This window comes from Bacillus rossius, chromosome 16 (assembly GCF_032445375.1).
Source record: "Bacillus rossius redtenbacheri isolate Brsri chromosome 16, Brsri_v3, whole genome shotgun sequence".
NCBI classification, from domain to species: Eukaryota; Metazoa; Arthropoda; class Insecta; order Phasmatodea; family Bacillidae; genus Bacillus; species Bacillus rossius.
Window position 1 is genome coordinate 34,092,871 of NC_086343.1, and position 27,291 is coordinate 34,120,161.

General features: G+C 38.0%; 1 protein-coding gene and 1 long non-coding RNA gene across 7 annotated transcripts in view; one reads left to right on the forward strand and one right to left on the reverse strand.

Moving 5' to 3' along the window:
• Positions 1-27,291, reverse strand: part of LOC134540264 (coiled-coil domain-containing protein 88B-like) — a 91,711-nt gene that overhangs the window by 43,360 nt on the left and 21,060 nt on the right. For all 6 annotated transcript variants that reach the window (XM_063382921.1, XM_063382920.1, XM_063382918.1 and 3 more), the window contains 6 exons: positions 24,724-24,808; positions 19,086-19,293; positions 17,986-18,110; positions 10,041-10,160; positions 6,523-6,621; positions 3,954-4,060 (listed from right to left, as the gene is read on the reverse strand). In XM_063382921.1, coding sequence (XP_063238991.1) covers positions 3,954-4,060; positions 6,523-6,621; positions 10,041-10,160; positions 17,986-18,110; positions 19,086-19,293; positions 24,724-24,808 — 744 coding nt within the window. The remainder of the gene's footprint in view (positions 1-3,953; positions 4,061-6,522; positions 6,622-10,040; positions 10,161-17,985; positions 18,111-19,085; positions 19,294-24,723; positions 24,809-27,291) is intronic.
• Positions 22,117-24,963, forward strand: LOC134540267 (uncharacterized). The gene is made up of 2 exons (XR_010076435.1): positions 22,117-22,387; positions 24,754-24,963. It is a non-coding gene; the product is annotated as an uncharacterized LOC134540267 (long non-coding RNA).

Below are 27,291 nucleotides of genomic sequence, written 5' to 3' on the forward strand. Positions count from 1 at the left end.
ATATTAGCATTAATAAACATTTTCAATTCTTCTATAAATATTCAATTATCAAGTAATGTCGAAATCGTTGCGTTTCTAGATGTTGCCTTCATCGAGTCTCAATTCGTTCTAAAAGAATCTTTTTCCCCGTTACTAATAAACGACTTTCATTAGTTTGTTGATTAAACAAAACTAGTAAAATTACTACCCATTACTGTCGTTGTTCATCTTTAAATTAATAGTGGTTTCAATCAAAAAATACTGCTATCCTAGCCTTGACAATAATTTAAAATAAAAATTAGCATAGAGTAATACATAGACAAAACGATAACCAAAGAAATTTAAATCTGAATTAATCATAGATTACAAATGTAAACATACGGAATAAAGTGTAATTAAACAAAATAAATACTAAGGAAATTAAATATTTACTTTCTATAAAGGGTAAATATTGCCTTTATAATGTATTTGTTACTTGTTTTCGAAAAATGTACTCATGTCGTGATGTAAAAATGAGTTAAGTATTAATAATAGTTGCAAGTTAAAAAAAAGTACAATTTCTCGAATATCATACATATCTTTTGGTACAAACTTCATGCTAAATAAATTACCCAATTTTTTGCATGTCAAGGTATAAATCATATCTCCCAGACCTTCTATAACTTGTTGCAACCATATATTTACGAACAGGCTCTAGTCTGTAAGGGCTACGAGGAAACAACTTGGGCAACCACAACCATCATGAACATGATAATCACACCAGTTTACAAGTGTTGACTTAAACAAGGCAAGTGGTGTCAAAATATTTGAAATTGCAAGATGGCCAGGCCTAGTCCCCCTTAGTTATCCATCAACAAAGTGAATTCCCCCCCCCCCCCCCCCCCCCATAATCGACCCTATCTTCAACCATGTCGCAAGTGGGAACTAGGTCTGAATTCCCAGGACGTCTGGCTTTCCCTGCTCCCTCACATCGCTGTCAGAATCTCCATCTCTGCTTTGACACTGAGGGTTCAGACAGGCAGACAATGAACTTGTTGTGGACAGCAGATAAATATGACACAAGTGACAAAGTGTGGAGGCAGTGTGTGTAGTTTTTAAACTATAATATTTATACTAATGTCAGAGCGCTTTAAACATGCGCATTAACTATGTCGGGGGTTTGTAAGGAGGAAAAAAAAAACAATAAAAATCAGATTAAAAGATTTGTAATAAAGTTAATATTTTATGGTTTTATCTTCAGGCCAATTTAACTTTTAAAACAGAAGATTTCATAGTTATGGTTTTCATTTTTTATGAAATCTGTTTATTAAAAAAGAGAGCATATTAATGAAAAAAAATGGTTTCTTAATTAATCCATGATACTAATTTACACAAAATGCTGTCTTTTTACTAATACATGATTCACTTTTTCAACATAATGATTTGTAATAAGCATGTACAACTTTTCTGAACAAATAAAATTAATCTGTTAACTATTTCTGTGTTTGAAATTTGATCTAAGGTCATAACAGATACAAGATTAAAAAATGTTAACTTTTTCCAATCTTCTTTTATTAAATTGTGGTACAAACTTCAGGCCAAATAAATTACTCTCACTGAATTTAATATTTTAAAAATTAAGTATTTTACATCAGAGTTAAGGTTTGATTAAAAATACTGAAGGTTTCATGATATTAGTTGTATTTCAGTGTTTTGTCATGTGTTAACTTGAATTTTGGTGCTGTATGGTGCAGTGACATGCTTTTAGGTGTTATTTTGATTTCATCGCTATTCACTAGGGTTCTGCGAATATTCGAAATTTCCGAATTCGAGTTCGAATTTTTTGATATTCGATTCGTCAATTCGAATCGAATTCATTTTACAATAATTCGACTTGCAAAATCTGGCCCAGATACACTAATATAACACATCCCCCCCGCCCCCAATGTTTTAAAGTAATGTAAATAGACGATTACATCTTTCACTTACAAAAATTATACAGCAAAACCCCTTATTAAGTTACCGTTATTTACGTTTTCCCGTTATTTGAACCATTTTAACCTCATTTCATGTAATGCAACAAATTCCCGTTGTTTACAACGCGCCTATTGCTTTACGCAGTTTACGCCGTTCGTTCAGATAAAACTGCATACTAACTTAATTAATCCTATTACAAAGAAATCTGATGTGTAAAACGTGTTTTAAAGACTTTTTAAAAGATATAAACTTCATCTTTATCGTCTCGGGAGTCGCTTTATACCGCCTATAAAACGTTAGCAGCGCCAGTTTCGTTGTGTTGATTCCTGTATTTTTGTATAGAGTGCGCGCACGTAGTCGAAGATCGATATCGATAGCTCGCAGACAGCATGCACGCGCGCGCTCTGTCAGGAACGATCGTTATGCGTATAGTTACAAATCACGTTCTTGTTACGGGTTTCTTTTTTTTTTACGTTGAATAAAATGGTTTTATTGCATCACTCATTAATTTAAATTATTTGGCGTGCTCTCGCAAAGTCTACTTTTTATTTTTTAAATAAACGTACTTTCCATTAATAGGTTTTGTTTTTATGGATTACTTTACATGTGTTTTTTTTTTTTTTTTTTTTGCATAATAGTAGCACCCACGGTCTCACCCCTAATTTTCAAACTTGATTTTAGAATAAAATGTGCGATGCTTAAGTGATAAAAACGGTAAATTTGTTATTTTTTTTGTACAACTTCCTTATGCTGTGATATTTTTATTAATATTTTTATCCTTGAAAGTCAAACATGCTAAATAAGGTAAAATGTGATACTTTTTATGGTCTTCCCTTTATTTTCACTTTCCCGTTTTTTTTTTTTTTTTTTTTCAATTTTCATTTTATATTCTCAAATTCGATTCGAAAAAAATTCGAAACTCGTGAATATTTTTGAAATTCGATTCGAATTCGATTCGAACTGAAAAATCACAATTCGCAGATGTCTACTATTCACCATATACAAATTCCATGCCTAGTAAAATGTAGTATCCAGCCGAGTCGGCTATAACTAATATCAATAATATTGGCTAATTACAGTGATCATCATTCTCATTATTACAAGCAATACTAATTTTGTTGAATATTATTTTTTAAAAAATCTCAGCAGTTGAGGAGTGTACAAATAGACTCATAGGCCAGAAAGAAACGTTACAAAAAAAATTAACAGATGCAATTTCTTATTTTTACAATTTCTCATATCAGTTGAAATTTGCCTGTACAGATCTCTTTTCGATGCAATTGGCACATCACTATATACAGTACAATGGCATTTAAAACAAAATGTATAGACATGCTCTATAGAAATAAAAAATACAGTTAAGTGTTACTGTTAAAAAAATCTCTGCTAGCACACGATGTCTGTGATGAGATATTTTCTTCAAAATTTCATTTTAGATAAGTTCCCATGAAATTTAAAATGTGAAATGTAACCCGATAGAGAACAGCTAACACTGTACATGGCAACAGCCAGAATACACATGAAAATATCTGAACATGAGCCGAATCAAGGAATTCCAGATTCAAGACCTTTTCACAGGCTACATACAAACACACATATATTTAAGGTTTTCTCTTTTTTCCACGCTAACATTATTGCCAGGCAAACAATCTCACTATTAATCCAGCCCACCGGTTCTCAAACTTTCAGAAGTCGGGAAACATTTAAAATCTTACAAATGATTGTAGGAGTACTATGTACAAATTGCCGAGAAATATTATATAATAATTATGTCAAATATATTGCAGAAAAAATGTGATAAAAAATTAAAATGAAACATACCTTAAGTACAATCATTCTGATGTTTATGAGGAACATATGCCCGAAGAGTCATTGAAATAACTATGTAATAATAATGATGTGTTAACTTAAAAAGCAGTGTATCCATAATGAAATGGTATACTATTAATGAGGACATATATATATTTCTTTGGAATACCATTGGGCACAGTTTGAGAACCACGGCTAGCAATGCAAACCTCGGAGGAGAGGCCGTGATCTGCGGGTCACGCAGTCTCTCCAGCATCTGCAGCAGCTGGAGTCTCTCCCTCATCTCGTGCGAGAGTTCCGCCTGGAGCCGTCCGACCTGCGCACACACGACTCTCTGCAGCCTCCCTTCGACCAGGCACCGTCACCACATCGCTGCACTGTCGCAGAGCGAGCCCTGCACGCTCTCGCTGACTGAAGTGTTTCCTTCTTAGGCCATGACCAATAACGTTTTAAACTGGTCTGCGACAAAGTGGTTTCAAGTGCACATTTTCATTTCAACAGAGTACAGAATGGTTGAGTTTTTTCAGATCTCGAAGCTGAAGCACTTACGGATTTTCTACACCATGCTTTGAATAATGGATGAAACTTATAATTTTTTGGGTGGAGTGGGGTTAGGGGTGGTGAAAGTCTGAAATTTTGAGAAATAACAGTCCCTCAAAAGGTTCTTTTAAAGCATGCCTAGTCATTACCTAAACTATGGAATAGATTATTTTGTTTTTTTCTCTCCCTTTTTTAGTACTAGGAATGAGGATAAAGGGGAAAGGGGAAGAGGGGGACGAGAAACATATCCCATTCGTACACCATTATTTCGAAAACATTTGAGAACCTGCTTATAGCAACTTAAAAACATACTTTTAGCAATTTAAAAACCTAACTTATTGAACACACTCATTAAGAAAAAGGAATGCCTTAAGCCTTATAGAGCTTATAAGACTGACATTGACCAGGGGCTACGCCCCTCCTAAGCCCAATGCAACCCATCACGAGTCATCAGATCACTTGTCTCACTCCTACCCCTCCTCCATGCTAGTGTCCTGTGTGCGTTTGAATCCTGTGCCAAAGTGTGTGAGGTCAGTACTTCGCTGCCTTAAATATACCAGTCTAATTAAATGTAACCTGTTATACTTCTCCCCCCCCCCCCCCCCCCCCCCGCAAAGTGTTTAAGTTTTTGCAGACAGGAGTAACTAATTCCAGATGGGATTTTCTTTAAATATAATATAATAAATAATCAGTGAACGGAACAATGCCGAACAATTCTGAAGCAAAGGTTTATACGTATTAATTCATCTTCCCGGTGGCATGCTTTTCCAAATGTACTAACGGTCATCGGCCGGATGTGAGTAAGTGACTTGCCTCTACGGCACACATGGATGAGTCCGGTCTGTCGCTGTCCGAGGTAAGGAGCTCCACGTACCCATCTTCAACTTTTGCTACCAATGATCCACATCCATCTTTTATCTTGATATGTATAAATCGCTTTCACATAGTGTCAGGGATTACCTTTGGCAATAGAATGCTTTGCTTGATTATTTTTTTAATTTGCCAGTCAAACATTTGCCATGTAATATGAGCTCTAACTTAGTCCAGCGCATGTGGTGACTTGGATCAGCTCTTAAACTGATTCGTGCCACTATCAACACTGCTAAATCTTGTGGAGGATGTAAGGGCAAGTAGCTTAACTAAAAGTAATGAATAGAAATAGCTGTTTCTTTTCTATGAATGAACACGTGGAGGGACATCATGCAGACTAGTTGTGTGGGCTGCTTCCAAGAGTCTACTTAGCTGATCATCTTAATTAATATAGCATGTCCATCGCTTAGAGTGGATATATTTCAGTGTGTTTCACCTTAATTGGGGGTATGAGTCTCGCGGCACACACGTGACATATGGCCTCAAGACCACATGCCCAGTAATCCATTAGGCGGGACCCTACGCATAACGATACATCTAACTTAACCGGAAACAACCTCCTGTATGAAAGAAAGTTATAACCACAGTGAAATGCTTTTCTTCTTTTCACGAGAAAACAGGTTAAGAGAAACCTAAACAAAGAACCTATTCTAGACATAAAATTCAGAAGGGCTACAGTTCATGAATGAGTTTGCTTCCGTTAACTGTTAAGGTGGAGTCTCAACTTCAACATAATGTTCATTTTGTTCATTTTCTTGTCATTACTAATAACTAATAAGTAATAGTTAAGGGGTATTGCTTTAAATTTAACAGTACACATTTCTTGCATTTGCTGTTCTGTAACTTGTCACTTGACGCTTTCGTACAGGGTACTGGTAGGTGCACCTTATGCTTACAGGTGAATCAAATGTCTGCCCGCTGGGTTTTGATGGGTAGGTTTGTGCTTGCCCCAGTGTGGGTGCAGTGGAGGTTCCTGGGCAGCTGGTGTCTTCTTTGGAGCTGGTGCAGGCTGGGTAGGAAGGTTAGCTTGTGGGTTCCCTCATGGGGGTGACAGCCTCACCTTTACAACCTGGCCTAGAACTGGTTGACTTCTACTACTCTACGGCCTGTAGGTAGGCAGATCCTGGATTCGGCTAACGTCAAATTATTATGCCTCTTATTAATACTACGTGGCTCCTCTCTCCCTATTCGACCCTTGTACGGGCGCATGTCGGACACTCAGGGTAGGCAGTACTCCCGACTGCCGGGGGTTGGAGGGAGAGAGAGGTCAGCGCAGTCAGGAAGCTCCATAGCTGCTGGAGTCACCTCCTGGTGCCTTTCAGCATGCAAACCTCTGGTGATCAGTGACTCTTAACAGGAAGTAATTACCTGAGAGAGCAATGGGTTGTCTTTGTCTCCACCGCCGGAGTTCCTGGGTGAGCCGGGAACTTGCTGAGAGGCCGCTGCTTGCGACTTCGCTTCTGCCAACTACGCACAAAATACACACTTTACTTGACAAGTACTGCCAGTGATGATTTAAGATCCTGCTTCTTTCCAACCTACTTAACACTACTTCACAGACAGATTATAATAAAATAATCTATTATATAAAAGAGAGAGTTTATTTGTCTGTAGTTTGCGTAGCATGGAGATGGCGTGGCCTAGAGAGGTGAAATTTGGTACGTGAAGTATCCAAAATTTGACTTCGAATTTTATATTAAATATTTTTAGCATTTTTTAAACCTCACTTTCCTGATAATCTTCAAGGCAACAGCCATTGCATTGTTTATGCTTCATTCAATTTTTGATTTTAATCCAGTTTTTTTATAATTATTATCTTTACAATCAAATTGATACAGTTTTATCTAAATAAATGTGAATTTTGTCGATTCTGAAAAGATGACCCACTAGTATAAAAGGGTGATGCCAGCCTTCGTGGGAGTCCGAAGCGAATTACGAGAATTCGGAGAGTTCCGCGAGTAAAGAGAAGTGCAACATTGGCGAAGAGGCTGTGAGACCCCCTCGAGAGTGGCGAGACACAGAGCGACAAAATCGAGAGAGTGAGACTGAGTGGCGTGAGACTGTGTGTGTGGACAGGCGCGAGGTAATAGGCGAACCGCTGTTGAGCCTAGCTCCAGTGCGAACTGTAGAACTTGACAAACATTAAGTGACTTGCGAATAAACCTTTTTAAGTTCAAATGATTGGTGATCAGACATTTCTTAAGTACATTTTTTATTATTAATCTAATATTAGTAATTAATAAAACTGTAATAAAACTTAATTGGACTATCCCTTACAAACCCGGATCTCCCACATTAAATCGCAAACATATTTTCATTTAGTTTTTTATATACCACTGTGATGGGCTTGTATTTTGGGAGAAATAAAATTGCAAAAAAATTGGTTCTTTACTTTGTATTTCAAATGAAATTAAATTCTGGCCCAAGATGAATTGTCTCAATAAATCATTTTCTTTACATAGCAGAGTATTATAATACATGTCAGCACCAATGTTGAATAAAGTAAATAAAATACCAATAACACATTAAATAAAATAACATAACTATTAAACTATTATACAATCCCAGAATTCTGGTTAGAGTTACAATTACCTACCATGACTAAAAAGTAGCAAGCTAAACTTATGATTAATAATAAAAAAAGGATCTTAGTAGCAGAGTACTGTATCTCTGTCTAATAGGAAGTTGAACCTTTGTAACAGCATGGAAGAGTCTTCAAAGAAAAGGAATTATTAAAACAACCTAGTTCAAAAAAAAGGCAAGTGCTTCGACAGGTTACAGTGAACTTCCTGAACCCAACATTTTTAAAATCTATAATTCTGAACTCCTGATGGTATCGTTGCAACTTGTAATGGATACGTCCGATGTTCGACGGCATCAAACACTTATTTGTTTCGGCTGGTAGGGTCGGCCACCCAGCAGTTTGTACGAATGAACCATCTCAGGCACCACGTCAGCTGGCTGAGAACGTGAAGCGCAGCAAAGCTGAGGATGCGGCTTTAAATTAGTTTCACACAGTTCTCGAGCTCGCATGATAGCAATGCAGCGACGCATTATCACCGTTGACCATCGTCACATTGACGTGTCTTACCTGCACTGGAAGTGCTTAATTAAAAAAAAAAATCTGCTTGTATCGCACGTCTCGTGTCCTGGTACCCGCCAGACTGTCCAAGCTCGCTCACACTGCCTTCGCCATCCTCCACCTAGTAGCGCTGCTTGCCAGTCAAACTACTGTTACGTCACTCATCATTTACCAGTCCAAAAAGGTGCACGTACTAAAATAAACCGAAAAAGTTTCTAAAATAATCTGTCTTTATAAATACTATCTTAAAACCAGTAATTGAAAATAAAAAAATTTAAATGGATTAAATTCTTACTAAAACAATTTCTGCAAGCAGTGAAGGTATGTGGAACATAGGCCCTCTACATTAATATGTACATGAAAACAGCTATGATTATTAGTACTTTTACCAAAACTGCTGAAACTAACTTATATATTGCTCTAAAAGAACATAAATCAGAAGCAATGGGAACAAATTAGTTGAAGATGGGGAAAAAAAAAAAAACTACACAATCTACTTATAAACTGCATCACTTATACAATATATATAAGTTATACTACTCGACTATTCCATGAACCAGCATGTGTGGCACAGAGGTGACAAATAACACTTTAGTATGTAAAGAGAAGAGGGGGAAGGGGGAGAGAAACACAGCAATAATGAAATGTTAACCATACAATTTTTTTTTCTTCATATTTTTTGCTTTTCAAAACAATTCATATTATAATTTTTTTAACAAACTAATACTAAAAATTAAAAATATATTGGGGAACGGTATAAGGACCTCAAAGTTGTCAGTGTCAAATTTATGAATTTAGTATATGTATTTCCTCCAAAAGTATTCTTTGAATCCTTTTCCCCAACTATAATATATTTTGAATGCTGAAGGATTTGACAGTATGTATTTGAGGATTTTTGTTGGCCCATCCTTAATTTGTTTGTAGATTTGGGATAGGTCGCTACAAAACAGTACAATGTAATTAATGATGTATATTTATTTATTTTTAAAATTTATTTTGGGCTGTCTCTTAACTATTTTCCTGCCCAGAAAAAAAGTAGAGATATGGGAAACAAATTATGTATACTTGATGAATTTCAATGACACTACGCATATCATGAGTATTGAGTAGTTACGAGTTTTTACATGTAAAGACCATACTGTAATTCTTATAATAAAGGTCAAATGCGTCAAGATGAGTTTGACCAGAGACATACATTACAGCGCGTGTAGAAATCCCATAAAAAAAATTGGTTGTCTGTAAAGTTGGTTTACGTACAATAGTTTAACGTGACGTCAAACAAAACATTGATGAAATGGTTGCATACTTTTATGAATGAAATTGATTCATTTTTACTGAATTATCACTATTTTGTATTTATACAAAGAAGGAGTGAAATGAAATCTACAATTTAATTGATAAATTCACTTTTATTTGCACTCATTTATTCAAATATGTTTATTACTTTAACGAAGAGATTATTTTAAGTATAACTTTTATACATGTTTTCAATTTAACTTCTTCCAATCTGTGTTATTCTGTTAAGGATAGGACGATGATAGGAAAAGTAAGGAAACGAATGGGAGTGTTTCAAGTTTAATGCGCCTAGAAAAAGTCAAATCGATGGTTGTTCCAATTGAGTGGAAGAGATGGATGCGGCGCAAGCGTACAATGAGCGTAACGGAACACAGCGTAACGGGACAATGAATCATTCTTTTTCGTGCAGCCGGCGTTCATCGATTTATTAGACATTGTCACGTCAAAGAGCCACACGCTGCACGCAAGTGATGGTTCACGCAGTCGAGACAAGTCCCGGCGCACAGACCTCTCGCTCCACGGCCCGCAGCCGCTCGAGCAGCAGCGTCCCCTGGGCCGCCTCGCCCGCGCGCTCCTCCGCCATCGCCAGCAGCCGCGCGTTCTGCCCCTGCAGCGCGTCTCGCTCCCTCTGCAACAACACTGCCCGCTGCCAGCTGCCCCCTGCTCTGCTTCCCCACTCTGCTTCCCGATCACTACCGTACTTGGCAACACTTTTACAACCATCTCAGAGTCTGCTTTACAACCCGGAACAAGACTTTTAACGAATTGCAATAAAACTAAGATAACACCGAAGTGTGTGTCAACGCACCATACGTATACCATTTTCATTCACATTAACACCAAATTGCTATTTAAATCATAAATCAAAACTGAATCCAAATAAAATTTTACTCAAATGACCAAAATTTGAGTTACTAGGCACAAGATTATATGGTGAATTGCAATAAAACCACGATAACACCGAAATGTGTGTCAACGCACTGTATATCATTGTCATTCACATTAACACCAAAATGCTATTTAAATCATAAATCCAAAACTGAATTTAAAAAAAATTTTACTCAAATGACCAAAATTTGAATTACTGGGGACAAGATTATATGGTGAATTGCAATAAAACCACGATAACACTGAAATGTGTGTCAACGCACCGTGTATCATTATAATTTACATTAACACTAAAATGCTATTTAAATCATATCAAAACTGAATTCAACTAAAATTTTTACTCAAATGACCAAAATTTTAATTACTGGGAACAAGATTATGTGGTGAATTGCAATAAAACCGAAAATCATGTCAATACATCACATTAACACCGAAATGCATGTTATGTCGTAAAGTTGAGCAGCATTTAACCAAAACTTAATTCAAAATACATAGAAAGTACGTAATGTTTTAATGTTTGAAATTCAAAAATGTTGTTATTTCCGGACAAAAACTGTACCAAAGTGCATAAATCGGAAATAATAAAATTTGTTTTATTGTGCATCTCTTATTGAATTAAACCACAAATGCTCACCAATTTAATTTTATTGTTCTGAATGTATCTGTTTTAGACTAATTTATTACAAATTATTTTATCATAAAAATGCATCATAAAAATAAATACAGTAGAATCTCGCCGATGCGACCCCCCTCTGATGCGTCCATTCCGTTTATACGACCGTTTTTTGAGAAAACGTAAAAAAAAATTGAGCAGAGAAAGTCGAAAATTTGAGTAAAATCGGCTGAAAAACAAGTCTGTCACACTTTGTTGGGCGCTGTGTGTTCACGTTTATCTTGGCGAGCGCTGTACTGTAAGCAGGCAGGCATACAAAATACGGGTAAAAATAGATACCACCTCTCTAGACTGTCCACGCTAGCCAATACCGGTAAACTGCGCGCATCACCTGATAGCATCTACGCGCGCGTCTATTGCCGTCCCGGTCCCGTTTGACGATTGTGACTCGTTTTAGAATTTACACGGACTCGTGGATTCGTGAAAATGAGTATAAAGCGAGTCAGTTTGTCGCTAATGAAAAATTATGAGATTATCCAGCAAGTGGATTAGAAGACAATTTCCAAGACGAAGATAGCACAGCAATATGGCATTCCGAAGTCTACTCTCTTCACGATTCTTAAAAAGATAGAAATTATAAATGCAGTACAGAAGGAAGGCAGCAATTTGCAATTGAAAAATTTGAGGGGCGCGACGTATTAGGTGCTTCAAGTGTGCGTGAGAGATAAGATAAAGAAGGTGAAGAGGGCGAGACCTGCCAGCCAATATATTTGTGGGAGGGGGAGACAGAGATAAAAGAGAGCGAGCCCTGCAGTTAGTGGAAGTGGTCAAGGTCGACATTTACCGTCACGCTCTCGCTAGCTAATGATGCTGCTGGTCACCAGCCTCACACACACACGCGCACGCTCACACCCACATACGCACATATGCGCGCGCGCCGCCGCCAGGCAGTGGCGACTGGCGAGTAGATGCGTGCGCAGCCAGCAGTTCCGCTCTCCTTCCCCTCATTTACCCGCCCACACATTTTTTTTTTTTTTTTTTAACGCTGTGAAGGGCCGTGGAAAAGATAATTGCTTGAGCTGTCAAAATAAACATCGCTGACGGCAAGGGCGGGAACGCATCCTGTCGGTCTGTCGCTGTGATTATCTACTCCAAAAACATGTCACAGCATTTGAGGATAGCATTGTTCTTATATCTTTCGTTTATAGCAGAATGTTTTCTACCTGATCCACACAAGTTCCTTCGCCACGTTTTGAACGAAAATAAGAACCATCTAGCTAGCTTAGCCGAACTCGCGTGACGTGAATTCTCTTAGCGTGAGTATTTATCGGAACCCATTGTTCGGGGTATGCGAGTCCGAGGTGTAATATGAATTTAAAAAGTTGTCTTTTTTACACCATAGACTAATTAAATATGAAATCTATGCGAACAAAGGCGATTTTTTATGTATTTGGATATATTTGGCGGGAGGGGAGGAGGATTGGCCCGAATTCTCTATTGCGACCGTTCCGTTTATAAGTCCGTAATTCCGGAAACCGTGAGGGGTCGCATCAGCGGGATTCTACTGTAACACTATTTTGGTGGAGTAGGTATTAAAAATCAGTATTTATAAAAGTAAAAACATAAAATATTATCTCTAGATTACTCAACATCTAAAATTTAATTTTATTCCTTTGAATTATTTTTAAAGGAAGGACCACATCAGTTCTTACAAACTTGCAGGCTCATAGGCATCACTTTTTCCTAGAAAACAATAGTTGCACTACCGATGACATGGGAAAGTTTGATGACAAAGTAGATACCCCTTGGAATAAATACCTAACTCCACTGTGTTTACATGTGTTTCAAGTGACATTTAGAATGAGAGTAGATATTCAGTGTTTTTCACTCCATCTACCCGCTGAGATAAAAAAAGGAAACTGCAGAAGCACCTTTTTTTTTGCAAAAATAATGGAAGAAACAGATGCAGAACAAAAATGTACAAGTTTCAACAGTGTTATATTACTGCACTTCACAAGGAAGTGTGCAGGAGAAAGAAATTGCTTTTTAGGGTTCTCTGATTCAAATGCTGACCATACAGATGAAGTCTTTGCAGCACACATTTAACTGCACGAGTAACTACAGGTGAATGTGCAGAAACAAGAGGATGTTTAGCTTGGCATTGTCTTCCTAAAACTTATACAAGTAATTAACGAGATTTTAAGATCAATCATTTTTAATTTGGCAGCACAAAAAATTGCTTGTAAACATTTTATCTAAGAAAAAGAAAACAAATAATGAAAGTAACATATTTTAAATGCATGTAATTTCAGTGGTGAGAGGTATGCATACCACAGCGTCTACAAATACCTGAAAAATCAATTTCAGCACTTTTCATGACCTTTAATAATAATTTATAATTTTTTTTTATCATTATATCACTGGTACATTGTTTATATATAACATGCTAAATTAATCATAATGGGAAAAAATCTACTTTTCGCAGGAATTTGCTATTTTTAGTATTTTAGAGGTCATAAACCTTCCCAGAGATAATTTCCATGTGATTTAAGTGGACATTTCCAATCAGGGAGAAAATCGGTAGGGTTTTAAAGGTGGGGCAATAGAAATTTGCAGGGGGCAGTGGCGTAGCGTGGGTGGGGCGGAGGGGGCGGCCCGCCCCGGGCGGCAACCCGCGGGGGCGGGTCGCCAGTGAAGCGGGTTGAGATCTGATCTATGATTCATCCATTACAAGTGTCAGACACACTCTATAATGTTCCATTTTTATCTAAAATTTTGCGCACCAACTATTTTTTAATATTTATTTAAAAGAAAAACTGCGAAATCACTGACAGAGCTCTTTATAACGTTTGTTTGTTTACATACGAACGGCAACATCGCATCACGCCGCGCCGCCCGGCGCGCGCGAGCCGAGTTGAGCGGCACTCCTTATTATGTTAATTACTCATACAAAATCTTTTGTTTCACGCGTCGGCCCATGTCGATGGCTCTCTTTCGCACTCATTGAATTTAGTACTACGCATTGTACTGTAAAGTTTGACCTTAACCCAGAGCAAACCAAACAACTTCCGCAAACCGGGACACAGTAAAACTCCTATATTATTATTATTATTATTTATTTATTGTTTACAAAAGTTACAATATTTCTTACATTAGTCTCGCAAAACCTATTCACCTAGGTTTGTCTGCGAGTACGGAGTCACACTCGTACATTAAATCTTATTTTATAATACACTTAAAATTGCTCTAATAGCTGTTTGAACATTGATTATTGTTTAAAAAGTATGAAGTATATTAACATAAATTACATTGAGTTAAGGTACATCTTTTTAAGTTTACGACTGAATTTTGTCCTGCTACTTGAATTTAAAACTTCAATAGGGGATGTTTTGTAAATCTAGTAGTAGTCTAGGAATATTTTTTTGTTTTTGTTTTTGGATATCTTGATTATTTATGGTACCTGTCATACAAAGAAAACATAATTTTTCATTTAGCTCAAAAATGGCGCCAACGATTTTTCTCAAATTTCTCGTCATTTTATCTTTTAATAACATCTATAACATGGCTTACTCAGTCAGTTTTTACCGGGAAACTCTAAAAAAGGTAGCTGCCATACAAAATCAATTTTGTTTGTAAATTTTCCTATAAGCCCGGCAAACCGCGCCGTCACCAAAACCACTTTTGTTTTGTGATAGATAAAATACTTATTTGAAATTCGAACGTGTCCTCTGGCCAATATTCATGGGAATACATAACTTATTTTACAGGTACAAGAAGAAGACGTACCTGCCGTCGCAGTTGGAAGTAGTTCTGGTCCCACCACAGAGCAGGGTCAAGACGAAGTCGACTCATTAAAAGTACCTCAAGCATCTAGTCATAAGCCTGCAGAAAAAGTGAATGTTGCCAAAGAAGACATAATTGAAATCGTGCCTTCTGCTCCTGCCGAAATCAAAGATGTGAATCTCGACGATGTAGGTTGCTGGCCTTCTCCTATGACCGACGAAGTAAGAACGCTTCTAGTATGTCGCGGATCTGACTCAGTACAGCACATCGATTCCAAATTTGCCGATGTTGTTCGCTCAGGGACTTCAACGAAAGGCGGTACCCGAAAACTAACCAAAGAGTGGTTCTACAAACCATTATCTAACGGCGAAAAGGTTCTCCGAACATGGATGGTGTACTCGCCTTTGAAGCAATCCTTGTATTGTTTTTCTTGCAAGCTGTTTGGCAATTCCGGCTCTAACTTCGCATCTGAAGAAGGATTCAACAAATGGTGGAAGCTAAATCCAAGAATAGGAGACCATGAAAATAGCCTGGGCCATGAACAGAGCTTCTTGAAATGGAAGGAGTTGGAAGTTCGCCTGAACTGTAAAGCAACCATCGATCAGAAACAACAAGAAGTTTTTGAAAGTGAGGAGAAGAAGTGGAGGGATGTACTGTACAGGTTGCTGAATATTATCCAGTTCTTAGCCAAACAGAATCTGGCCTTCAGAGGACATCAAGAAGACATTCGAGGAGATGATAGTGGCAATCGCGGGAACTTTCTGGAGTTAGTGCACCTCCTAGCTAAATACGACCCTCTTCTAACGGAACACCTGACAAAGATAAAGCTGGGAGCAAGAGTCTCAGTTTCGTATCTATCTCCAGAAACCCAGAATGAATTTATAAACTTACTGGGACAGCAAGTTCGATCCACCATCATCCGTCGTATTCAAGAAGCTAAATATTATTGCGTAATCTTCGACAGCACACCAGTCATCTCCCACAATGACCAAATGAGCCAAGTTCTGCGATACGCACATATCGAAGGAGAAAAAGTCGCCGTGGTAGAATCTTTCATTGACTTCTTCGAACCAAAAGGAAAAAATGCAGAAGATCTCAGCAACGATATAATCGCGAAGATAACATTAGACGGACTGGACATACAGAATCTGAGAGGACAGGCTTATGACAATGCTGCCAAAATGTCAGGGATCCACAATGGAGTTCAAGCCCGGATTAAAGCACCGAATCCGAAAGCTATATTCGTTGCATGCACAAACCACTCACTAAACTTGGCTGGGGTACACGCTGCTTCTGAATCAGTGGATTCCGTGACATTTTTTGGAACTCTGGAGAAGCTGTTTGCCTTCTTTTCCGCATCAACTGTTCGATGGAACGCTTTGGTTGCCGTCACAGGTCAAGCATTAAAACGAGTCACTGAAACGCGCTGGAGCGCTAGACATGTAGCTGTCAAGATGCTTAAAAATAAGTTTGAGGTAGTTCTTGAGGTACTGGAACAATTAACAGATTCATCTCAAACTTCCGAAACAAGATCGGGAGCCAGTCTTCTCCTGACAGCCATGCAGTCATTTAACTTCCTAACTTTTCTTGGCTTTTGGGCTGCAGTGCTACCTGAAGTAGATGACGCACAGATTTACCTGCAGCAACGAGGACTAAGTGTGGATAAGTGTGCTCAGAAACTCTGCGCTTTGAAAACCCTCTTAGTGGAAAGTAGAGACCGTTTCGTGCAAGAAGCAATCGACTTTGCTAAGACTCTCTGCGAAAAACTCGGAATCGAACTGAAAACGAGAAGAATTCGCAGGAAAAAACGCATGCATGGCGATGAATCTTCTGAAGATGCAGCTTTGTCTCACAAACAGGAAATCCGTTGAGAGATTACCGCATCATTCGACAAGATCATTCAAGAAATGACGACTCGATTCCAGCAAATTCAAGAAATATCGGACAAGTTCGGATTTTTGATGCCAGCAAAACTTTTGGACAGCAAGTTCGAGTGTGATCTTTCCCATGTATTAGAAGACATCGACAAGGACGAGTTTCAGATGGAGCGGAAGCGTCTTTATCAGTTTGTTGTTGTTGCCTGTTCTGAATCAGAGGAACATATAAGTGGTAATGGACCACTGGAGCTCCTCCAGTTCATTCATAAACTGAATCTCGGAATTTCGGTTCCAAATATAGTCATCTTGATTCGTATATATTTGACTTTGGCGATTAGTGTTGCAAGTTGTGAGAGAAGTTTTTCGAAGTTGAAGCTAATAAAAAATTACCTCAGATCTACTATGAGCTCCGCTAGACTATCAAACTTGGCTATATTGTCGATTGAACAAGAATTGGCTGCTAATATTGATTTTGACAAAGTTATTTCTGACTTCGCTGCTAATAAGGCCCGTAGAATCCGCTTGTAAAACCGCTCATCCTATTTTAACTTCAATAAAAGGTACCTCATTGCATGTGAAATTTAATTTTAAGTAAGCACCTATAGAATGGGGGCGGCAAAATGGGTCTCCCGCCCCAGGCGCCGAGATGGCACGCTACGCCACTGGCAGGGGGCCCATGTGGGCCGGGGGTTTTGCACTTGGGGCTAACCGACACGTCATACACATCATACGGTGCTTTAATGTTGTAAACTGCTCTTATTTTGACCTCTCTCTCTCTCTCTCTCTCTCTCTCTCTCTCTATATATATATATATATATATATATATATATATGTATGTGTGTGTGTGTGTGTGTGTGTCTACTGCAATAAGCACAAAAATAAAAAATAAAAATATACAGAAAGTTATGCATAAAATAATTTTAACATAATTATGTTTATCAACCCTTTTCCATAGTCACAATTTTGCAAGTGCAAGAGGATCAGTGGGCCCCCAAAGTGAGGAGCTTCTTAATTCCAGGGGTGTCCGGGCACCTTTGATCCCCCACCCCCTGGATCTACACCCATTTTAATGTGCGACAATAAACTGAAGTGAGGACAAAACACAAAAGGCTAAAGGCTGCTGGAAACATAAATACTCGTGACTTCCAGAACTGTTACTGTTTATTTCAGGGCATTTTTTTGTGACCAGTCCTGGAGTGTCGTTACTCTTCAGTGAGTTTCGTGAGCTGCAGACGGGCAGTAAACACATATGGCCATGCCGTCGGTAGCGTGGGCCAAAACTAGCGGCGAACCTGCAAGTCCTTGACCGCCACTTCCAGCTCCAGCAGCCTCCAGCGCTCCGACTGGACGGACTGGAGCTCTGCCTCCAGGTCCAGCGCACGCTTCTTCAGCACGTTCCTCTGCTGCTGCGCGCACTCTGCACACACAAGAACCCAGAGTGCTTGCCGTCCGGCCGCGAGCCGTTTCCACCTCGCCACGGAACAGGAGCGAGTGTCTTACTGTACTGATACCCATTCATTTCTTTAACACATCCGATAACCAGTACACAACCAAACAATACTTTTTATGAATGATCACAGTGCAAGTTTCCAGAAATTCAATATTTTTAAGTAATAAGCCAGTACACGAATAAAATCCTTTGGTAGATGACAAAAAAAATGTATTTAATCTCAAAATTTGTGCTACGCTCAATAAACATTTAGATTTAATACACTTTGGACATATGCTGTTGCAGTTTCAAAATTCAAAAATGCAATATAAGAAGTAATAAATTAAACATAAACCCACAGAGAACAAGCAAAAATCAGCTGATGTCAAACTTGAAATATTAGACAGTACAGAAAATTCAGTGGAAGGAATTTATTTATTAAAAAAATAACAGCACAACAATTTTGCCTTTGCCTAATTAATGAACACAACATTCAATCAAGTAAAACCTTAAATTACAGAAAAAAAGGTTGGAGTAATAGTCACCTTCAGAAATATAAACAGGTAAATAGAACATATGGGTGACACCTGAATGGATGAAATTTATGTATTTTTTTCATGGGTATCAATTTTTTTTTAATATGGTTGGAAACAATTATATTAGGATTCTTGGCCGATACTGATACTAAAAAGATTATATCTGTACATCACTAAATTAATTATAATGGTAAAAAATTTACTTTTCGCAGGAATTTGCTATTTCTAGTATTTTAGAGGTCACAAACCTTCCCAGAGATATTTCCATGTGATTTTAGTGGACAGTTCCGACCAGGGAGAAAATCGGTAGCGTTTGCAAGGTGGGGCAATGGAAATTTGCAGGGAGCCCACGTGGGCCGGGAGTTTTGCACCTAGGGTTAACCGACACGGTCATATTGGTCACAGTGACCAGTGAGCCGCCGCTAACCTGTGTCACGCTGGGCCGCGGCGAGCGCCTGCCGCGCCTGGGCGTGGTCCTGCTCCGCGGCCTGGGCGCGCTCCTCCAGGGCTGCCAACTGCGCGGCCTGCTGCGCCAGCCCGCGCTTCAGCCGTATCAGCTCCACGTTCTCCGCCACCTGGTGCCGCTGCTCCTGCAGCTTCGCCTCCTCCAGCCGCCGGGCGAGCCCCGCCTTCTCCTGGCGACACAACCCCTCTCCTCACCCTCCACCCTTTTCCCTCCCCTAGCCGGGGCTGCCAGGGTGGCCTGGATCACGTTTTTTCACAGCCACCGCCCTCAAAAAAAAATTGGATATTCTTTCCTGACGTATTACATTTGGGGTAGTTTTAGCCTGAGATATAATTCCAGTGCAGTCATGCCATTATGAGGCAATAAAAAAGTTTTTCAAATAAGAAATCATGAAAACTCAATTAAATCAAAAAGCTGTTTGAATACATGCTAATAAAAATTTTATGCTTAATTTTTTTTATTAAAATCCATATTTTGTACTTGCCCTAAGTCCACTGCCTTCAATGAAATACCTAACACACGAAGAACAAAAAACCTATTATTTGGCTCCTTACTTTACACTTTTTCATATGCAATATTTTTTTTAGATAACAAAGACCCAATATTAAATAAACCCTTTTCTTCTATTGACATTTTTCTTTTCCTTTTGGAGCACCTGGAATTCCATAATATGCTGAAAAATTGTAGCATATTGCATTTTATAAAACCTACATTTATTAATTATAAAATAAAATAAAATGGCATGTAGTGATGAATTAACAAATATGCTATGGCTATTATATATTAAATGTATTTTTAATAGCTCACATAACAAATTATTTGGGCCACCCAAGCAATTATCTGTATGTTCAGCAATACACACAACTGTTTTCGTAAACGAGATTGGATATTTGTAGTAACAGATCGTAAAATTCACCATTCGAAGCATACTGGATTGAAAAACTATAGGCATACTATATTTTCACCAACTGGATATGTAACCTCTGTAACACACTAAAACTGAATGAACATAGTAGTAAGAAGACAAACTACAGGATGTAAATCACCTGAGTTACTGGCTGAAATATTATCTGTATGGTCTGTTATCTTGGAGCAACATGCCCTCATTTTCCCACCACTGTCGCAACCGCCAGCTTCCTCATTCCGTTGCCAAGCGATATCCAAGCAGTTTCTTCGCCTTCTCGTTAAAGGTGAAACTAAATATGTTTTGGATACAAATTTTTTTCCCTCCCCTTGCAAAATGTGGTAATCATCGTCCAGTTGGATTTGCTTGCATAAGGATACAGTGGTCATTGACTTCATGTGTGATGTGCATGTATCACATAACTTAAGTTTTACATATTATATACAATTTTCATCCAACCATCAGGGTAAACTCAAGCATTAACTGGGCCACTCGGTTGTCTCCCCCTTTTTTTTTCTCACTTCCCCCTTGCCAAAATCCCTTCTCGGTACCCCTTGGTGTATATATTTACAGTGAAACCTCGTTTATTCGTTCCCGCATTGTAGAATTTCCCGGTTTTATTGTTCAATGTCCGTGGTCCCGAAAAAATCCCGCAAGAACAATGTTAAAAAAATCCCGTTTCCATCGTTTACGAATATTTTTTAACCCGGTTTAACGGGTTGAACTTTACAGGCCTTTTACTGATTTCACATTCAAATTCCCGAGAAATATTCCAGTTTACGCGTGTCTACACGACACGCAATACCAATATTTACATATGGCGGCCATTACTAAAAGAAAACGAATAAAGTGAGCATGACGCTGTTGCTAACAGGTTCACCAACTTCGATAAAACAACAGACGAAAGCTAACGCTCGCACGATAGTTCTTGCTTTGTGCGATAATCGACACAACAATATACCCGTGATCAATATACTGTACATACTAGCCCAACGTAAACACGTTTCTATTAAGCGGCAGTGAAATCCTGCGAGAAACATAGACGAAATTGTTCATCCTAGCGTTTCCGTGGCCGGCCGTATATGCGCGAGATTTTCCTTGTTTACGGTAAATTAGCTTTACGCATTTAACTCTAATGCACGTGTGAAATTTGTAAAGGTTCATTGATATGTATCGGCCTACAAAAGAGGTTAAAACCATTAAAGAGCGTTTAGAAATTATAAATGCCGTTGAAAAAAATCCAGGCGAAAAACGGGTTGATTTGGCAAAGCGCTATGGTATTCCTCCATCGACTCTTAATTCTATCTTCGCTAGAAGAAATGAGATTCGGAAACAAGCAAGTCAGTTCGGCCAGTCTTCAAAAAAAACGGAAAATGGCAAGACAGTCGAAATAAAGTGAGCTTGAGAAAGTTTTGTTTTCTTGGTTCCAGCAAGTTCGGGCATCAAACATCCCAGTGGATGGCACATTTTGTTCATTTAAAAAAATTAAGGAAGTAGTGAAACCCCGTATTTACGTTACCGTTATTTGCACTATATACATACTTCAGGTCCCGTTTGGTTCCCATTTAATCCAATACAATACTTTCACGCGAGTTACGTCTCAAAAATCTAATCCATCCCGCTATTTACATCACGTAACAACGATAGTAGGCCTAAAAACATTGTGAAAAACGTAACTTTTATAGTCGGCAGTGAACATTTTAAATCGCAAAATAAACATATTTTATAACATGAAAAGTTGGTTTTATTTCTAAACATATAATAATTTAAGCCTAGGCGTGTAAAAGTCCGAGTAATTATAGCAGGAGGCAATCTAAAATGTACTCGGGAAAAACGTAAACTCACGAATGTATAAACGTTCTGTTACTATATTTATGTCACAACTTAGCCGAAATACTGGTACGAGACATAAACCTCACTAGATAAAATGAGCGGAGTCTTGGTAACTGTTTTAAACGTATTTTATAATTTCGGAAGTATTGTACAGTTGACGCATATTTTTTAAACTAACCATTTATATCTGGGGATCGTAAATAATTAATTATTGGTATCAAGAAATCAAGGTGAACGTAAACTTGAACACGTCACGGCAGCAAGAAAACTGGTGCGTATACCAATAAACTGGTATTAGAACTGGACAAAACTGGTACACGGGAGGTGGAGCTTATATTTTTTTCCGCTAAGCTCGCATCTATTGGCTGACTGCTGATGGAACGTCACGAGTCTGGGCGGAGCGTAGAGTGAGTTATACTGCGCATGCGCAGCTCAGACAACAGAGAGAGCCAGCCAGCGGGTACGTCGCGCCATAACAGCTGATTGAGTACGATGACCTTTCTCCGCGCACGGCGCGCTATTGACGGTAAATGTACAATTTGCGGCCCTTTTATTTAAAATGTTTTTACTGTGGTGCAATGCGTATGTGTAATGTAGCCCGCATTTGTTATGAACGCTGCAGGATGCGACTGTATTTTAATTAACTTTAACGTATTTCTTACTTTTCCCTTTATTTACACTTTCCCGCTTTTTACACTTTTTTACTTTGTCCCCATGAAAAGTGTATATACAGTGTGCTGCTGGTGTCAGTTTATGGAAATACCTAACTGATTCACTGAAAGTTTTTGCAATAGTACATACATTGTGAATTTGGTAACTTTAGAGTGTGTTCCCACATTGTAGGATTTCCTGGATTATCCGTTTTTTACTCATGGTCCATTGGAAAACGGATAATCAGGGTTTCACTGTATTATATTTTTAACCTTATGAATCACCTGAGGAGCATATCTAAATTAATACTTTACCGTATTCACCAACACTGGCAGAAGAGTATGGGTCGCACCCTTAATTTTGAGTAATTTTCACTGTAAGGGTTTTCCCTGTGTATGGGTATCTGTCTTCACTAGAGTTTCGTGTATACAAGTCAAGTGTTCCTTTTCTCAGCTTATTGGAGTATACAAAATAGGACACTGGCGTAGTTGACCCTCGGCTCTTCTTTGTCTGTTTACCCGTTTACTACGGGAGTGAGGGGGCAGACTACCCCCTCCCCCCATTTACGACTCATCCAACTCCTGCACTTCCTAACAAGACAAAGGAGAAGACTGCTAGTTTTTATCCCCTTGTTTTCCTTTCCTCCATTGTATTTTATTTTTTTACCCATCCCCTTGCTTCTCTTTTGTCAGTTCCGTCTATTAAAAACTAGCGTGCAGTTTACCTCGAGGCTGGAGGAATATAGAAGGTACTCTAACAAACACCAGCGATGGATGCAGTTTTGTCATGGTATGTTCAATTGAAAGCGAGGGAAATCTCATTAAAAAAACAATAATGAATAGGCAAAGTTTCGTCATGAACACCTGTCGATAATCGATATAGTATAAAGGTTAGATTTGGAAACTTTATAGAACAAGATGGAGGAACTAAATTAATGTGTCATATTTTATAATTTCACTTCAGTGTACATGTCTTTATTTCTCTATGAACCATACGTCAATAATTTTGTAGGTATATCTTTTTAATGTAAAACTTCATTGCTCAAGGAATGAGATATTTTGTTTAACCAATAAGGATTGTATTTTAAAAATTTCATGTTTAATATTATTTGACTAAAAGTTTGTAAAACAATCTGGTATTGGTCGAAGACGGTAGAACAAAAACTATTGCTGGAAAATAAAAGTTTGTTTGGAATTTTTAAGTGAGAAAACGAAAATGGTAATTGATATAGGAACTTTCGGAGAAGCAAGATGTGAAATTACATTACTGAAGAAATTGGAATTAAGATATTTTGAATACTTTGAAAAATAGCATGAAATAACAGAAGAAATTGATAATATTGATAATTTGGAAATATTTATTGACCTGAAGAGGAATTACTATTTATACGAAGATTATAAGAAACATTGAGGCGTTACCAGGATGAAGAATATGATTCACAACTACGAAGATTGGAAGAAATATTGAGGCATTCCGAGGACGAAGAAAGAAATATATTGAATAATCAACAGTACGAGACTATACGGAAACAACGAGAGGCCTTCCCAGGACGAAGACGAACAACGAGAGGAATTGCTAAGAGGCATTCCCAGGATGAAGTTGTAGAAGGCGGAGAGACGTTTCCAGGACGAAGACACGGAACAGCGGAGAGGCGTTTCAAGGATGAAGATGCGGAATATTTGTTGCCGAGTTCCCGTATAAAGAAGACAGAAACCGTAATGCATAGTTCTAGTACACTGAACTATTCCTACAGGTCGGTCATATATTTATAAAGGAATCTAGTAAAACTTACTAGCTTTGTAAAACTAACACACCGGAATAGTTAAAATCACGTAAAATCAGTTTAAATACCCCTTTCACCGATACCAGAATGCTTAAGTCTATGGCAACTTGAGTTAATGTTTAAATGTTGTATGTCATCTAATCTAATGAACTAGCGAATTTTAACATGCCATACCCAGCCCTACCTACTCTCTCTCTCTCTCTCTCTCTCTCTCTCTCTCTCTCTCTCTCTCTCTCTCTCTCTCTCTCTCTCTCTCTCTCTCTCTCTCTCTCTCTCTCTCTCTCTCTCTCTCTGTGTGTGTGTGTGTGTGTGTGTGTGTACGTGTGCGTGCGTGTGTGTGTGTGTGTGCACGCGTGCGTGGGTGCGTGTGTGTGTGTGTATGCATGGGTGTGTGTGTGTGTGAGAGAGAGAGAGATATATAGATATACCTGCTCCAGAAGTGCCACATGGTTGTGCAGTCTCTGGACCTCAGCGTCTCTGCCGGAGTCCGGTGGATCTGCCGACTTCACTGAGCTGGAACAGGTCGCCAGAACACTGTGTACAAAGTCTCCACTTTGATGACACACTTCTACACAAAGAGCAAGCGACTTTCCAACTCCAACAAAAAAACAAACATAAAAAAACTGTACCATTGTAACTAATAAATAAAAATTTGTGAGTTTCAGGAATCAATGTTTTGCCAAACTTTGTCTCTATACGCATGTTTTGAAGTTCATACAACACACTTACGAAAAGGAACACTTCAGTTGTACTGCTAGCCAGACCTTATTTTCATGATAGAAAAGGTGTTGGAATACAAATACAATTTATTCTCACACTAAACACCTTAAAAAAATATATACAACTAAAAAAAATTCAATTTAACAAAGAGTTGCTGAAATGTGCTCAAATTATGTTTGCACGAGAACCTTACTTATACAAATAAAAATAAGTATTAAATTAGTTATCACAAGATGAATTCACAGGCACCCTGAACAATGCTGTTGGCTGATAAGTTCTCACTGGTTGCTAATTAGAAAAAAACCTGAACAAAGATTTCAAATGAAATGAAGGAAGGACGCCTTCTCTGGTTTTTCTTGGACTACTATCTTTTATCACATAATGGTCGCACGCGCGTTATCGTCGCACCTATATTTTTGGCCGACAAAATTGGGATAAAAAACTTCTCGCTTAAACGTCGAATGATGTATTTGGTCCCGCTATTAGATGCCGAGCGCTTTGTGTAGGTATCTTTTCCGTATAAAACTATGTATTTTAAAGTAGAAATCTAATATTTATTCGGAAATTACCACTTACTTTTTTAATTAACGGAAATACAAAGTTGTGTGACGTGTAAATTTTCTTTTAAAGACGTTTTTTAAACGTTATTGTCTTTACCTGATCGTCTGCGTCACCGCGGTGTACCGGTTTAGGTATTTTTTCCGTCTAAAATGATGTACTATTTTAAAGTAGAAATTAATATTTATTCGGACATTGCCACTTACTTATTTAATTAACGGAAATACAAAGTTGTCTGACGTGGAAATTTTCTTTTAAAGATGTTTTTAAACGTTATTTCCTTTATCTGATCGTCTGCGTCGCCGCGGTGTACCACTTATAGTGGTGGGCAGTGAAATCCATACCTGTTACTTTTTCACCGATATCAAAATTTCACGGGTATACCTGCGACCAGTTTCTACAAGTATCAGTGAAATTCGGTGAAATTGATTACCTACAGTAATACGACCACTAGCTTTTAGTGTCCACATAATCGTTGAATTAAGTTTCTGACGTTTTCAGTCTTAGTACAATCATTTTTTTATGTATGTATTTTGAAGTAAAACTGTATGTGGAGTATACGAATTGCATACTTGTAATAATTACAGTAAAAAAAAATCACCGTTCACCGAATGAAAGCCTAGCAGAATATAACGGAAGATAATGAATTCTCATAAATGTTTTAAAATTAATATGTGTTCGTTATATTATTGAACTGAAAGAACAGGGATATAAATATGGAATCAATATTATTAAAAAAAATTAAAATAATAATTATGTAGTATTGTTCAATTTTAACTCGAAATAAACTCAAAACAAAATGAAAGGTTTCTGTGAAAAACATTGCATGTATTTAATTTCATCATTCACCGAGAGGCAGTGATTTCACTTATCCCCTTTATTTCACCATTTTTCGGTGCGAGGAAGCAGTTTACGATTACGAGCATTACTAGAGAGAGATTTCACCGTTCACCGTTTAATTTCACAGGAACCTAAATTTCACTGGAACCGATTTCACTGATACTAAAAAGTAACATGTAAGCCCACCACTACGTTATGAACATGTAGCCAGCACTAGTTGGCATCATTCATGTTTGGTTATGTTGCTTCCCGTATAGAGTGCGCGCACGTAGTTGAATATCGATATCTCGCCGATTGCATGCAGTGCGCGCTCTCTGACGAGTGCTGAGATAACTACATTTCATGGCCCGCATTCTTTCGTGGTAAATGTGTACTACGGCAATAGTTACGCGTTAGTTCACGTCGCAGATTCAAGTGGCTTGCGTTCGCGTTACAGTTTGGGTTATATAAAGTTTAAGAAAGGTTTTTGTTTAATAAATTATTAATATAAATTGTTTGGTGTGCTCTTGTATACTCCACCTTTTTTTTTTTTAAATAAACGTACTTTCCATGAACGGGTTTTTTTATGAATAACTTTACCTAAAAAAAAATTTTATTTCGCATAATCGTTGCACCCCTACTTTTCAAAATTGATTTTAGAATAAAATGTGCGACGATTATGCAAGAAAACATGGTATTACAGCCATAAGTTTTAACCTACTGGCTGATGGAGACTTGAAACTCTGGTTTACACTTTGTCGAATCACTTTTCTGGATATACCATGGCTTGTAACTCAAAACAATTATTTTAATATAAATTTATTTTATTTTAAAACGCATGATCATGCAAATCCAGGATACCTACTGGGTTGCTGAAATCATAACTAGTGACTTTTTCA